The sequence below is a fragment of the Platalea leucorodia genome (assembly GCF_965183815.1).
Source record: "Platalea leucorodia genome assembly, chromosome: 10".
In the NCBI taxonomy this organism is placed as follows: domain Eukaryota; kingdom Metazoa; phylum Chordata; class Aves; order Pelecaniformes; family Threskiornithidae; genus Platalea; species Platalea leucorodia.
This window is the reverse complement of record NC_138832.1, coordinates 22,096,263-22,111,732: the sequence shown is the minus strand read 5'-3', so window position 1 is coordinate 22,111,732 and position 15,470 is coordinate 22,096,263. Positions and strand designations below refer to the sequence as shown.

The window sequence follows — 15,470 nt, the reverse complement described above, 5'->3', positions numbered from 1 at the left end:
GTTCTGATTCTCACAAATCAGAAAAAAAAGGAATTCAGAACCAAGTGACAAGCCATGGATCACCAACTTTCTGTGCGATTTTTAAGGCAGTTGAGTTTTTAAATGTGTCTTCTTTAAATGTGCATATGGAATTAAAAGAGAATATTTCAAAGCAACTGATGTCCTACTCTACCATGTAATTTTCTAGTCTCCTAGCAGGAAAACAGCTGTATTCCCTAATATACCTGTATGTCCTGCTTAGGATACACTGACATTTGGATAAAAGCTATGACATTTTTGTTAAGTTTTTCTAGTCACAATAAATAATGCAGAGATCTAGTAATTAGTGAAAATATTTAAGTCAAGAGTAATAGCTGGATTCAGTGGAGCTCTCAAATAGCAAGACTACAGGCCTTTGAGTGCTTCTATCAGAATGAGATGAAATAATGCCTCCCCCTCCCTGCAGCTAATTCAAGTAATTATAGTAAAACTCTTCTTACCTGAACGCATCCAGCTAACATCTCATAGAGAATATGTGCACGCTTCTTCATTACTCTGACATCTACCAGAGTTGAGTCTGCACACTGACCGTTCTGAATTGGATTTATAAATCGATTTCGGAATTCCTTAATTGAACCAAGCAAATTCTCCTTAATAAAGTTAACCATGCAGTGATCTAGGACAAAAAGATCAGACTCGCGTTGTTCAAAATGGAAAGTACAGTACTGGCATTAATTCTAACAGAAAATAAATGTGTCATATCTCAAACCGAGAACTTTCTGTTGAGCAAAAAAACCTGAACAACCCCAACTTTCTCCAGAAAGGGCATCTTAAAGTGACACACACTCTAGGCACAGATGTAGCTTCTAAATTGCACGTCAAATTTAAAACTACCTCATCATGTTTGTTACACAGAGTTTGAAAACTGCTGTACACCAAAGCAATCATGTAACAAATTTGTATTTGCAAAGATTTTTAAATAGATTCAAAAGCATATAATCAATAGGAAAAAAACATTACAGCATATTAAAAAACAGGAGCAAATGTTACAAGCTAGTTTATAAAGAAATTCCCAAGACAGTAACATAAATCACTGTTTAGTAAGTTCACTGAGAACACTGCTCTGCAATGGTTTAAAACAATTTAAATTGGTGCTGTTGCAAGACCTAGTCCACCCATTTCCCCTCTGAACATTCTCTCCCTGCCCCTCTTGACATGCTGAGACTCATCTGATCCTTTGGTTAGCCAGATCAAGGAACTAAACTGTCAGAAAGCTATTCAATTCTGCATTGTTCATTTTCTGATACTCCTCATGCAGGCTCCCTGAGGAATCAGATGTATGTAAGGCCACGCCAAGGGAAAGGATGGAGGAGAGGCCAGATTCCCAACGGCTTCATTTTAATTTGGCTTAAACTATCATGGAGCCACATCTTGAGACAATGACTTAAAATGCAAAATGCAAAACCAGATTGTTAGGGTTTTTTTAGCTATAGAAACCTAGCAAACAGCTTCACTGTATCAAATTCTTCTAATCAAGTTAAATCTACCTATATATTGCTGAAAGTCAAAAGTATATTCGAGGAAATAAACACTTCTTAAACCAGAGAACTACTCACATTCTATAAGATTATTTTGCAGTGGTGTTCCTGTAAGAATTATTCTTCTCCTAGATCGAATAGAATTCATTGCCTTAGAAACAGCAGATGCTTCGTTTTTTAGTATGTGCCCTTCATCACAAACAACAAAGTCGGGGCCTAGAAAGAAATAACATTAGATCTCTTCCATCTTTTATAACCACAAAGAAATTAGCAGCCTAAAGAATCCAAAATTTGTTCTACTAATGTTATTAAGTTTTTTTTTAAACGTGTGTGTGTTTCATGGTGTTTTTTTTTAGCACCGTTAAGGTTCTCACTCAGCCTTTGCACAAGCATTCACAGTAGCCATTCTGGTAAACTATGGGCTGTTGCTTGTAAAGTCTTCACGGGAAAGATTACATACAGCTTTGCAATATATTTCTATAAAAATTATCTATCCATGCAGCTCTTGTGTGTATGTCTACATTTCCATTCACCCTGTCAAAACTTCATAAAATTGTGCCTTAAATCCAGCTTAGGCTGCCATCTACTGGTGCTCGGTCAATTCTAAAGAAAACCCAAAATCAGATAACCAGTAATTTTTCATTAAGGCAACAGGTCGGTATCAATAGGCATAAACTGTGCAATCAAAAGTCTTATATAAGATAAGACACAATCAAATCTGATTTGAATTACAGACAAGTGAATTGCCACCTTGTAGCTCAAAGTCACCGCAGAAATGTCCTCAGCTTTCTTCCAGAAGATAAACCCAAGGATTCTAGACTGCTGTTTTAGGTGAGTTGCACAAGGAATGTCAAAACCACACCACAACACATTTCCATGGTACGCAAAGCAACTCTAACAGAATTATTAAGTGTTACAATTTGGCATTTAAGATAAATACTACCAAACTTGGCAGAACAGACTTACATACCCTAATGGTTTTCAGATTTAGGGCAATTTCTGGAAGCCCTTTCCTTGAAAGGAGAAGTAAAAGATATTCTAGGATCCAACTAGTAACTTAGAATGAATGTTTTACCAGATCTAAACCTGACCTCAATTCCAGTACTATCAACCATGAAGTCAGCTGAAGTCAAGTTTGTGCACCTTTGGAAAATGCTATATACAAAGCCATCAGCTGGGTTCATCTATTCCACTCTAAACAGGCTGATATTTGAGGTGGCAAAGGAGTATTTATCAGCATGGACAACCTAATCTTTCGTAACTTACTAAGAACAGTTTTCCTCAGACTACTTTAAACTGCCTTGTAAAGAAGAAAATTAACTCTAGGACAGTGATCAACAACAGAGAATCAATTACCCCTTTGACCGCTTGCACGATTTAATGCCAGTGCCAGTCAGCTCAATCGTGCCATTTTACATGTCAAAAAGTGATCTGAATCTTACATGCTAACAGAAAAGGAATCAAGAAGATACTTTTTTCCAAGCAGAAAAAAAAAAAAATTGTCTATTTAACCATGTCTAGAAGATAATTAGGAATTGTCCCCATATTATTTCACGACTTTTGTACCTTCCCCAGTTTTGAAAGCATGCAAAACAATGAGTGGCTACATACAAAGCCTCCCTTTAATTTTAGGAAAACATCTCTTAATAGTTACAGATGCTTTCTCTCCTCCTCACTCTAGTATCTCCCGAAGAGTAAGGATCTTGCAAGCAAGCTGTTCATGCAGTGTACAGTACTACTGAGATGGTTTGGAGCCGTTTTCTGGAACTGAAGCGTTTGCAAGGATTTGCAACATCTCCCCACCAGATGTGACAGCTTGCACACTAATATATCATTCTCAGAAATAGGTTTGATCTAGTACATTATGTTTACAATCAGAATCAAATTACATTAGAAAAGAAGGATAATGAAGACTTAATGATATATAGCAATCAAAATTGTGTAAATACCCCAGAAATCAGTTTCAGCAAAGACTATGATTCATTAAGTGGTTAGTTAAAAACAAAACAAAAAAACCCACCTCAAAAACTGTTGTTTAGAATAAGTGAATGATAGTAAAAATATGAAAAAACTATCTTAGTAAAATTATTTGTGGTTTGTTTGGCAGGCATGTAGCATTGATATCTTGAACTAACATCTTGGCTACAATTCAGTGGCAGGGATTTTCATAAATTTGTGGGTTTTTCCTTGTTCTTAAAACAACATGAATGCAATTCATCATGGACAGAACATTTCTCAGAATATTATACAGGAATGTAAAACTTAAAGGGACCTCAAGGGAACATTTAGTCCATTTTCTTCATCTGAGATAAGAGTTATGAGAAAGGGACATATCCTCCCTGACAGAAGTAGGAAACTCCATGACCTCCCTCTTTTGCTAAAACACTGTGCAATAATACCTAATTTGAACGATCTCTGCTGCAAATCTACACACAGTTCTCCCTTTCCTCCTATGACTGCTTCATACCACTGCCAATTAAAGCGCAGTTTCCAACTTAAACAGGAATAGAATTTTTATTAGTAGCAACAAGTAAAAAAAATCACAAAGTTATTGAAATGCTGCAAGCAAAGCACAACAGCCATCAATAAACCAAAGAGCATTTCATCATTTGCACAAAGCATTGTGGGAAACCATTTGTTGCTCTGCATGCATTTATAATCCTGCTATTATTTCACATAGCAGAGCTGGTTAATTAATGAAATCACTTCTCCACCCATAAACTTTGGCTAAACCTTCCCTTTCTGGTCCCCTCTTCTGTAGTATACAGTGCAATACAAGCTTCTACTATAGAATATGTCTACCCTAGCAGTATTCATTTTAACCAGACAGATATCATTAAATTATCGCTCAAATACCAGATTTGCAACTTTTTAAATTAAAAATGCTCCCAGAGGCAAAGGTTTTCCTATTTACAGTCACAGCAGTAAGCCAGCACATAGCTTCATAACTCTTTTACTGGCAGCCTGCCATATTGCCAATGCTGTGATTCCCGAAGATAGCAAGAAACAAATAATGGTCGTTGCAAGATACTTCTCCTCAATTTAGCAAATCCAAATGTCTCCAAAAACTAATGGACAACAACAGATGCACACTTTTGTCTTTTTGTAATTAGTGAAAATAGAGAAAGATTTGAAGCAACATAAAAATAATTACGGAGTTATTTCAAGGTTAGTTTTCCTAACGGTCTGATTCCATCCTACCAACCAACTACTCCAGGAAGAGAATAAAACAGGGGGTTCCGTGTTCATATGAAATTATGCAAAACCTACAAGGCTCAGTGGGCTGCAGTTTCTGAACTCGATTAAATCTAGAAAAGTCAATAACCTAATCACGAACACTGCTCTATCATGTTACAGATATAGCTTATATCTAAGCTGTCTAAAGAGGTTTGGAAGTAGAATAGAACCACATCTATAAGCAGGATGTAAAACCAAGGGATTCACAAGAGATGGGACAGGGAAGGTTACACAAGTCACTGTGTCTCCTCCATAAAATTGCTTGCCCAACATGCCACCTCGCTCCACAGTCCAATATTTTTGAAGCTACATAAATACAAATCCATGACGGACGGGACAATATTACTATAAAGACATAGAAAAAACCCACAAAAATCAATCACTGTGAGAGTGTATAACATTTTATCTCGTCATTGCACCAGAATTGACCCACTGAATACAAAGCTACTGTCCCGTCACCACTACTTCAAGATGGCAGTTCACACCTTTTCTTCTCTAGCTTTGACTTTCCTGGCAACATTCTCAACAAATGCAGTATCCTGAGCAAATCGGACACAGAATAAGACTGATAGCACATGGTTCCCCGCCTCCTCTCCTTTTTTTTGTGTTTTTAGTAACTGCAGCATTAACAGAAGGAGTCAGAAAACCCACTGGAAAGAAGTGCATTTTCCTCATTGCTTAAATGCTGCTTGTGAATTCAACATGATCACAAAAATATTTCATCAGCTACTGTACTGGAGCTTCCCTGACTCCACAGCAATTATGTGATTTAGTGAGTCAAACTGGCAGACAATTAATTAATGTTTTAGCTGCTCAAACAGGCTCTCTGCAGGGCTGGAGATGCCAATTCCAACTGGCCAATGCCAATAATCACCAAGTTATTTTTCCCATTAGAAGAATCCCTTTGTCTGTCAGAACAGAATTCACAGCCCTACTATTATTTGAAATTTCACAAAATCAAGCTCACCAAGTACAATTATAAACCAGACCAATGCTGTATTTCATCAGAAACAAAACAAAACAAAAAAAGAAAAAAAAAAAGAAAAAGAATGCATACTTGTATTAATTTTCACTTACCTGGATCAACTAAAGCTTTATTAAATATTTCTTTAAGTTTTCTACTCTTCACATTCCTGCCTTGTGCAAGATTACGATACATCTCATAGCCTATTATCATCACACCTCCTTCATCTTGCCAACGTTGGAGCATATAGCTTCTCTCTTGAGGGCGTTTCACAGTTGCTAGTTCACAGACCTTTCAAAAAGGGAACAATATACTTGAATTTCTCTTAAAATACCGAAGTACTGGTGTAACTTTTAAATACCTAAGGCTTATTAATGCAAGTAGATTTTCACATAGCCTTTATTTTGAGTGGTGGAGCTTTCCAATTACGCAAACTGTTCCGTTATTTCGTTTTTAAGAACTCTTTTTAAGCCTTATACCTCTAATTTTTCATCATCTTCTAAACCTTCTTGCCATTTTTCGAACTCATTCAACCAGTTCAAGGCAGTGTTCAGCGGACACACTACCAGAGCCGTCCGAAAATCCAGCTTGTCACACAGCAAGACTGTGTGAAGAAAGCTGACTACCTGCAAGAGGAAAAAACAGACAAAATGCCAAATAAAACACTGAGTATTAAACACCAGGAAAGAAGCATACAAGTATATATTCACATATAGAACTTACCAACAACAGTCTTGTTCAAACATTCTTTTCCTGTTTGTTAAACAACTCACTGCTTAAAATTTAATACACATGTATTTTGCAGTTATACACTTATTACTGTGTTACATGGCTGCATACATCCTTCACATACTGAGATACACACAGTTTTGCATCGCATCAGATAGCTGAACAACTTCATAAATAAGGAACCCTCCCTTTATATTTCACCAATCATTTTCATAAACTAAAAATTCCTATTAGGTCACTTTTAAGCTTTCTCCCAATATTCGCCTCAAACATTAAATAAGTTCACCTCTTTGGACTTCATAAATGTATCAAGTTTCTTGAAAGTGAACTTCAGTCTTAAATCAATGTTTTCCAAGTTTTTTTCAACATATTGGCAAATTCTCTCAAAAGAGCTCTGAAGCAGGTTATTGAAACGCTTTCCAAGTATTCAGCCTGTAGTCAGACTGGCTATGTATTGCAGATGGTAACACCCCCTTGAGGCCTGGGAAAAAACCTTAAATCTTTTGATGTCACTCAGGGTTTCTGCTGCCTGTTTTTGAGCAGTAGCAAGTAAAGATAGGACTAGAGGTAACCTGTAAAAACCCAGGAGCAGAAGAGTCAGTGACCCCACGGCAGCTCCAGCTCTCACACCAGACTTTTAATGGTGAAGACCGCATTCTAATCCACTTAACTGTACAACATCCCGAAAGTTCTTTCCAGATCAAGTCTTGGTATCTGGCAACTCTGATTTAGTACGCTGTTCAAAGTAATTTCAAACTGCATGACTATGCTTGGAACACTGGGCAGCAAACTGCTTTTAGATGCTGCAATACGAAGGGAATTACTGGTGGTTTTGCGATCAAGACAAAGCATTGCATGTTCAGATGCAAAAACTACCCATGAAAGACTAATCACAAAAGTCCTGTGTCCTGGACAGCCAGCAAGTCCCTCGTTGCCTTATTTCCCTGATCCTTCACTGACATTCTTCTCTGCAGTTTGCAAAGTCTGCTAAAACTTACTGTTGATTTAGCTCTTGAAAGAGCTAACGAGAACTGGCATTACGGAGTACAGTAGAAGGACTGGCAAACGACCACATAAGGAAAAAACCAACCATCTAAGGTACAAACACTAGCCATAAAAATACTTGATACATATTTGTAACTGTGGCTTTCTTTCATTTTCCAGAAGTTACAGCCACAACGAATGTCATGAACACATCTGGATCACATACAAAAATAGCTTCTGCTGTGAAATGTTTCATCAAACTAAAGTATATAGTGTGTAAAGTATAACCGTACAAAGTCACCCAGACTGCATTGCTACATTAAAGCACAACAGTTCTGCAAAACATTGCAAATCTCCAGTAAAAGTTGTAATTAACTCCTGAAGAACCATAACACCCTAAGCTAGAATTAAGCCTGTAAAAATATACTCTTCAAAGGTGACTTTCAAAGCATGTATGAAAGTCTCCTTCTATAGGACTGTACATTGTCAAAATATTGTGTCTGTCACCCCAACTTCCATAAACAAAGCAAAACCATGTACACTGCAGCTGGAGTTCTTAAAAACATACGGTCCACATGCTGTGCACCACAACCAACCAAGGTTACAGCTTGTTTTACCTAAACGGTGCATGTAGTGAATGACCGTGGTCCCTCTGATCATCTACAGCTCTGTGTTACTCAAAAAAAACCCCAAATCAGAAAACCACAAAACCCAAACTTCCCTTGATTCCCTTGAGCCTGTTCTTTGCAGAGGAATCTAGGGGATCTAAAGAATCTGAAGATGTTATGACAGCCTAAGTGCTCCATGACTATAGCCTGCAATTCACAGGTCAAGAAAGACAACTCTCAGGATCAGAAAGTCCTAAAGAAAATTTGTCTGACTTAGGTCAGAATAGAGCAGGATTAGGTATTTTTCATGTAACTTCACTTTTTGAAGAATCCTGGGTAGCAATGGTTTAGAGGGAAGACACAAGAATAAGGAAGCCATCTGACCCAGTAAGGCATAGCTAATGCTGGCAAAGAATAACGGATACCTCCTGCTAGATTCTCTCTGAAGATTTTTCTCTTGGAGCACATTTCAGGTCTCTAAAAATAATAACGAAAAACTTCAAGCCAAGCCAAGTCAGCTATCTAGCAGCATCCAGGTGTGCTGACGATGCCAACCACCAACTAGCAAGGCAGATGTGAGCCCTACAGAGAGTAAAAACTCCTGAGACACCTCATTCCAAACACACAGGCATCAAGACTAACTGCATGTCAACAGGATCTTACAGCATTTTGTTTGCTAAGTGACTAACAAGGTCGTTAAAGCTGGGTGTTGTCACTTGCAGACTAGGAATCTAGCTACGGCACAAAAATGTTGAGACATCTTTCATACAGCTTGGAATTCCAGGACGTTGATATACTGACCTCTCTACGAATGAACAGATCTTGAGCCTTCAGGTCAGGTGATAGCGCTTCCCAATCCAATGGGGAAGCTTCTACCACAACTGACCAAGATGGAAGAGGATGGTGAAATGGCATTTCCTCACAGACGCTTTGAGGATCCCATCCTCACTGTAGGAAGAAAATAACCTCTTTGAGAACCATCATCACCATGCTAGAAGAGACTGTACTCCGGGGAATGAGTAAAGTGCGTCCATATTTGGAGCATGTGAAGAAAGAATTTAGAATGAAGTGTTGCGCAAGTGCTGGCTGCTAACGTGATCTAGACTTGCCGGTCACAAACTCACCAGAGCACTAAGCAGATCTCCTGTCAAGTGACTTTATAGCTAAGAACCACTCCTTGCACAGCAAGGCCCTGATTGATCCAGAGTTGAAATCGGTTCTAATCAATTCCAATTCAATTACAGCAGAAGCTGTAAGTTAGATTTCTAATGATTCAGCTCAAGCCAGAGATCAAAAAGGTTCACAGTAATTCATTTCACTAGCCAGTTGTCCTGATAAAGATACAGGAATATCTCCCTCCTCCACAAATCAGGAAACACAGCATCAATGAAGGTCAATGACAGGGAGACCAAAGTGGCCCTGCTTTTCTGAAGGCCTTTTCAAGGCTGTTACCCTCCTTTCTTCTTCAGCGTTCTCAAAGATTCCCCTTTCTCTTTCCCAGAATCAGAGGGAAGGGTTCTTCTCTCAAATGACTTCTGCTAAAGAAATTCGTGGGAACAGACTGGGCATCAGCACAGTAAGACAGGCAACTCACCCCAGTTCTCTGCTCATGTTATTTGTGGTGATGCTACATCTGGCTAAATGCAAAACCAAAAATTTTGGATAGACAGATAGACACTTGGAAACAAGCAAACACGGAAGGAATTCAACACTCCTGACTACCCTGAAAAGGCACTAGCACGAATACTGAGAGGCAGGGAATTCAAGAAAACCGTTTTTGATCTTTTACCTCTTTTGAAGGTCAAGGGCATAAGCTTCTCCTGAGGCCTGCAATGATTATAAGGGGCCCAAGAAAAAGAGCTACGAACATTGTTTTACAGCAACTGCTTGGGTGATCAGTTTCAGAAGAAACATTTTAAGATGGGGATTGAGCTTCAGATTTTAAAGACTAAAAGAAATGATAAGTTGTTCACTGTGCAACTTTTAACGTGCCAGAAGAGCCACTTGACCAAGAAACATGGAAATCTTTTTTTAAGAAACGCTACAATATTCTGTTTTAAAGGTTTTTACAAAGTAGTCTTCAGCAGTGTAAAGGAGAAGGAACATGCGCTGAAGTGACAATGAAGGCTTGAACCTGAAGATCTCAGGAAGCAAAGAATTGTAAAGCCAAAGAGAAGAAATAACGAAGTGAAAAAGGGGTTGAAAGTATGCCCTGTAGTTAACTGCCAAGGCAATGAAAGTTTCTGGTCTTAGCTGTTTGTGATGCACAATGACCCCAAAATACAAATGTACGTATGGACAATTACTGAAACAGAAAACAAATCCCCCCTGTCCCTCAATCTGGAAGACTCTAAATTGTAGCAAAACGTTGTTTATAATAAAACACAAAGCATCTGACTTTAGACACTAAAAGTCTGGCATAAAAAGAAAAACAAACCCAAACCCTGATAAACCTCTACTTTATCAGTGCAACAAATGAATCGAAAACCCACTGAGGAAAATAAGCGATTTAAGGAGCAATATATAAATGAGAAAGACAGTAAAAAACACAACCTGCTTCCGATTATTAAACTGTCTCAGAAACACGGGTTCCAGAAGCCTGTCTCCTGCTAACTGCATTTTCTTGTTTTGAGTTGCAAGGGAGCTACACATCACTTACAATTAAATATGACCTTTTCACATGAGTATCAATGATTACCTCATTTAATTTTAGGTATTTTAAAAGCAGAAAAAGCACAAGCATGTAGCAGAACTTTCACAACTGCATACTATGAAACCAACTTCTTTCTCAAGACCTCTTTACAAAATGTTTTCCTCCAGCAACCCTCACTGAGTCACTGCCTAGGAAACAGTAAGTTTTACTATGTTCTGAAAGTCATTAAAATTGCCTTTTGCTGGATCAGCTTTTGAGAGCAAGCTACAGAACAGAAAACAAGACAACTTTTGTTTCTTACCTGTAATGTTTTCCCCAGACCCATACAGTGAGCAAGAATGCATCCAGAACCAGGAGATGTCTTTGTTTTTTTTACAGATTCACAACAGCAATCCCACATGAACTGAACACCTGAAGAAAATTATTGAAAATTTTCTTATTAAACATTCATTTTATTAAAGTTCACCTGATAAGAGATAGGTGTGATCACTGTGAGATCCTGATAACTCTTAGTAAAGCAGTGCTCAGGATAATTATTGGTTTCATTTCTGTCCAATAGGTTGTATGTGGGATGATCTTTGTCTTGAACTTAGTTACATTCACAGTTTTCACTGAAGATGTGGCAACTGGGTTAGAAAAATATTACTGTGCAGAGTGAAGATGACTGTGATCATGGGGACAGGGAGAAAAGAGGAGACAGAACGAAAAGTGGCAAGGACTTCACGAAAAGACTAAAATGATCTTGGTAAATGAACAAAATTATCTGAAACCAACTAGAAGAAATTCTGCCAAGACAGATCAGATGTGAAGTTCTATGCTTAAAGAGGAAAAAAAAAAATCAAGTAAGAGCTGTGACAGCTGAAAAAGGAAAGGAAACACATGCTACGTAACAAAACACATTAACAACATGAGGGTCTGATGGGTGATTTTTTTGTTCTTTGCAATATATTTATTGGGGAGTTTTATTCTGTTACACAATACTCAGCACAGATGAGGCTTCAACTTGACTCTGTGGCTGGTTCAGGGCACCTCCCTTTAAAAGTTGAAGCAAGTACAGGTTGCTTACTAAAATGGAAAGGTTGTAGATTACGAACTTTGAGGAAAATTTAAAAGAACAGAATGAGCTGTGAAGAAAATTATGACTGGTTATTCCCCTTTTCTCCTTCTTCACTAGAAACAGAAAATAGAAAGAAGCTGGCTTGATGTGCAGTCATGTCAGGTATCAGAAAAAAAAAATTCTATTAAGAAAGCCAGGAAAATACTGTGAGATTTTTAAATCTTCACTGAAAACTGTAAAAAGTGAATACACTAAATTCCTCAATAGAATGGGTACAGATACTTGCCTCCAGCTACACAGGTGGTTCTGATCAGTGCCACTTTGCCTCATGAAATTCTGGAGATGACCAACAAATTCATGACATAGTTGATTCTGCCTCAGTGCGGAGAATTACATGATTCTGAGGACCCTTCCAACTTTACATTTCTAAGGTTCTTTGCTTGTAAAACAGAACTATGTATTGCTGATCTCATTTACTTTTATTCAGACGTTCCAAAAATAAAACACTAAACCTGACATTCTGGCATTTGCCTGCCAAGGAGTTTTTTTCTTATGATTCTAATTCAGGTTGCATAAGGTCCTGTGCCAGTGGAGGGGAAAAAAAAAAAAAAATTTTTTTTTAAACTCTCTTTCCTTACCATCTACTTGGTGAGGTTTCAGTCTGGTAACTATATTCCTGTGAACCTGCACTAATGGTTCTTTGGTTTCTTCATCTTCATCTAAAACCAGCTTAGTTGTAATGGGACATTTCAGAGGTGAAGCATCTTCTATCTCTATCACCTATAAGCAGAAACAGGGCATCATAGAAATACTTCACACATGAACAATACCAAGCATTTGACAGACACGAGCTTTAGCAAAATTGGAAGTCATAATTTATTTAGTAAAGAGAAACCTTAAATTCTTTAGTACGCGTCACAACTTTGGGAGAGTGCTTTTCCCCATGGAAAGTAAAGCAGCATGCAATTGAAACAGCTTTCTAAAGATCTCAGTAGTCTTAAATAAAACTTATCAACGTTAACCTACAGGAAACTACAAATATAACTTGTGGCTTACAAGGCTACATTACTTATCAAATTAAATTGAGGTAGAAGTATGTTGTCTTAAACATCATCAACAATTCAACTTCCTAGCATTTTACAAAGAAAACAGAACATACCTCTCTCAATTTCTCTCTCTCCCGTTCTCTTTCTGCTATACGTTTTCGTCTTTCTTCTTCTTCTTTAAGTGCATTTTGTGTTTCTGTTCTAAGCTTATCATCTTTAATAATTTTCCTTATTTTCTTCCTGCCTTTTCCAGGAGATTTTGAATCATCGTTGTCCTCATCCTCAGAATTACTCTATTACAAAGTAAGTAAATGAAGTATTAGCAAGAAACTTATGGCGCAGACCATCAAATCCTTGATTTTTAGACAACCTCCCCCAAATTTTTATATACCCAGGTGGAGTTTAGCTCATAAGAAAAAAAGATACTTTTTTTAGAAACAAGTTAGCCAGCACAACAAAAGAAGTGCCACCTTAACCGTAATGTATTCTGAGATATTAAAGATAAGCCCAGCTGTACAAAGGCAGTACTGAAGGTACTGTTATCATTTGATAGTAACTAATGACTATTAATAGAGAACTACTTTTCTGTTCTAGTGGTGCTACATCAGATCAGCTCTTACCTACTCCACATAGGAAAAGAAATCCTAATACCAGGAAAGCCTTAATCTACTATTTGTGTCATCTTCTACATTTAGTTTAAAAATTCCAGTTACTTAAAACATATCATGCATTTTTATGAAGATCTAGACAAGAAATGCTTTTATTTAAACACAATGGTTTTTCTCCATAATGGTGCCATTTTACAAACTGTAGCACTGAATTAACATTGAGAAAAGTTATCATTTTTTACTGTACTATGTACAGAGCTGTTTAAGATACTCGAGTCCCTAAGCAGTTGGCAGAGGAGACAGGAACTCCTTTTCCCATTTATTAATTCAAAACACAATATAGTACCTTATTATTGTTTTCACTTGAAGAATCCTCTTGAACCTTTATACGCCTTCGTTTCTTTTTCTGTTTGTAACTGCGCTGGTTTTCTTCCACCTCAGCTTTCTTGGCAGATCTGTCAAAAAAAAAAAAAAAAAAAAAAAGGCAGTATTCCTGATTAACAATAATAATTCATTGCCTCACTGAAAAACAATGATAAAAAAAGTACATGAACTACATTGCTAATTAATATAATATATACTCCTTTTGTGCAATCAGGGGTTTACTTCCAAATTCCTTCCTCCCCCTCAGCTCACTGGACACACATAGCAATCGTCTATTCCAGACAACCCTGAAGAATCTCAGGGAAACTTTTCTACGGCAATCCACCATTTCTCAATTAACATTGACATATTTGGTGTAAAAAGGCTCATTTTTTGTTAACCTTTCTTTCATACTGGCTCATCAAATTGCTGTGTACCACATACTTTGGTACAAATGCAAAATTCTCACATTTGCTGCAAAGTTAATTAGCAGACACCAAATTATAGACAAGTATTATCCAAGGTTTTAAGGACTGATCCAAAGTCTTTAACTTTCACTATCTCACTGCCTAACTACACTATTGAATACCAAAACCCAAACACAGGATAAGCGCCATTAAGTTTTAGTTATACCTTGTTCTTGGACGTTGGTCATCTTCAGACTCGCTGACTTCTTCACTAACTGCAGATTCATGAAACTCAGAGTCATTTGAATCATCGCTGCTCACTTTAAAAATAAAGCATAATTTCACGTTGAATATTATTGCAAAGTTAGCAACATTACATATCTTCTAATTATACAACAACCTGTTTAAGATCGACAAGCACTGTGAAAGTTCATTTCAGACAGTATGGGACCTATTAAACATACTAATAAGAAGCAACAGGAAAATAAGGGGTACAGAGTAGAAAAGCTTAACGTGTAAGCACTAGAGGATCGGGACTAGAGTCCTGACAGACGGCATATTACGCCAACAAGACCTGAGGTCTTTATGCATGAATACATCTAAGGGTAGTTTACAAGCAAATGACAGAAAGTATTATATTAGAAAGCATCACATTTCAAAGGCAGCGGATGAGGAAGAGAGAACGCAGTGGGGAACAGTACAGAACTTCAGAAAACAAAAGATGATTTTTAGTTAAACAGAAGCTTTTGTTTCAAACGTTTTAGACGTAATTTTATAATACTTCACAATTCATGCCAACAACCCTTATTTACTAACAACATATGCAATTATATTACTGTATTTATGGCTTGAAGTTTCTTTGGGTAATGTAAGTTTAAAACGGGCTCAAAAGACAATTAAAAATACACCTAAACTAGCAGCATTAGGTAATACTTCCATAACTACTTTTAGGAGTTATCACTGGCATTTATAGTTAATTAAGACCAGCATGCCATTTAGCACCTTTGTAATTTCAGTTTGACCTTGAACACAGTGGAAAGCTTAACTGTTTTATGAATAACAAGGCTTAAAACAAGGATTGTTTTACATACATGGGGAAATGTACTATTAATAACACTGGGCTAAAAAACGGCGAGCTGAAATAAAGTATATTGTTCTACTTGAGGCTAGGGAACTTAAAAGACTTACACTAAAGAATCCTGAGAATTAGCCTGGCTGCCTCTTATTTGCACATTGCCACTGTAATTTACAGTTACTCTTCTTGAAAGAAATGTTGTTGGCAGAGTTACAATTCCAC

General features: G+C 37.3%; 1 protein-coding gene across 11 annotated transcripts in view; it reads right to left on the bottom strand.

Annotated features, from left to right (window-relative positions):
• The window catches only part of LOC309595950 (dolichyl-diphosphooligosaccharide--protein glycosyltransferase subunit MAGT1), a 106,717-nt gene that overhangs the window by 29,768 nt on the left and 61,479 nt on the right, over positions 1 to 15,470 (bottom strand). For 10 of the 11 annotated variants that reach the window (XM_082323560.1, XM_082323567.1, XM_082323568.1 and 7 more), the window contains 9 exons: positions 14,400 to 14,493; positions 13,750 to 13,858; positions 12,909 to 13,088; positions 12,388 to 12,529; positions 10,994 to 11,103; positions 6,198 to 6,344; positions 5,832 to 6,009; positions 1,596 to 1,733; positions 480 to 655 (listed from right to left, as the gene is read on the bottom strand). In XM_082323560.1, the coding sequence (XP_082179686.1) occupies positions 480 to 655; positions 1,596 to 1,733; positions 5,832 to 6,009; positions 6,198 to 6,344; positions 10,994 to 11,103; positions 12,388 to 12,529; positions 12,909 to 13,088; positions 13,750 to 13,858; positions 14,400 to 14,493 (1,274 nt within the window). Of the gene's footprint in view, positions 1 to 479; positions 656 to 1,595; positions 1,734 to 5,831; positions 6,010 to 6,197; positions 6,345 to 8,902; positions 8,988 to 10,993; positions 11,104 to 12,387; positions 12,530 to 12,908; positions 13,089 to 13,749; positions 13,859 to 14,399; positions 14,494 to 15,470 lie in introns of those variants that run through there. The other variant, XM_082323562.1, reaches the window with a different exon arrangement.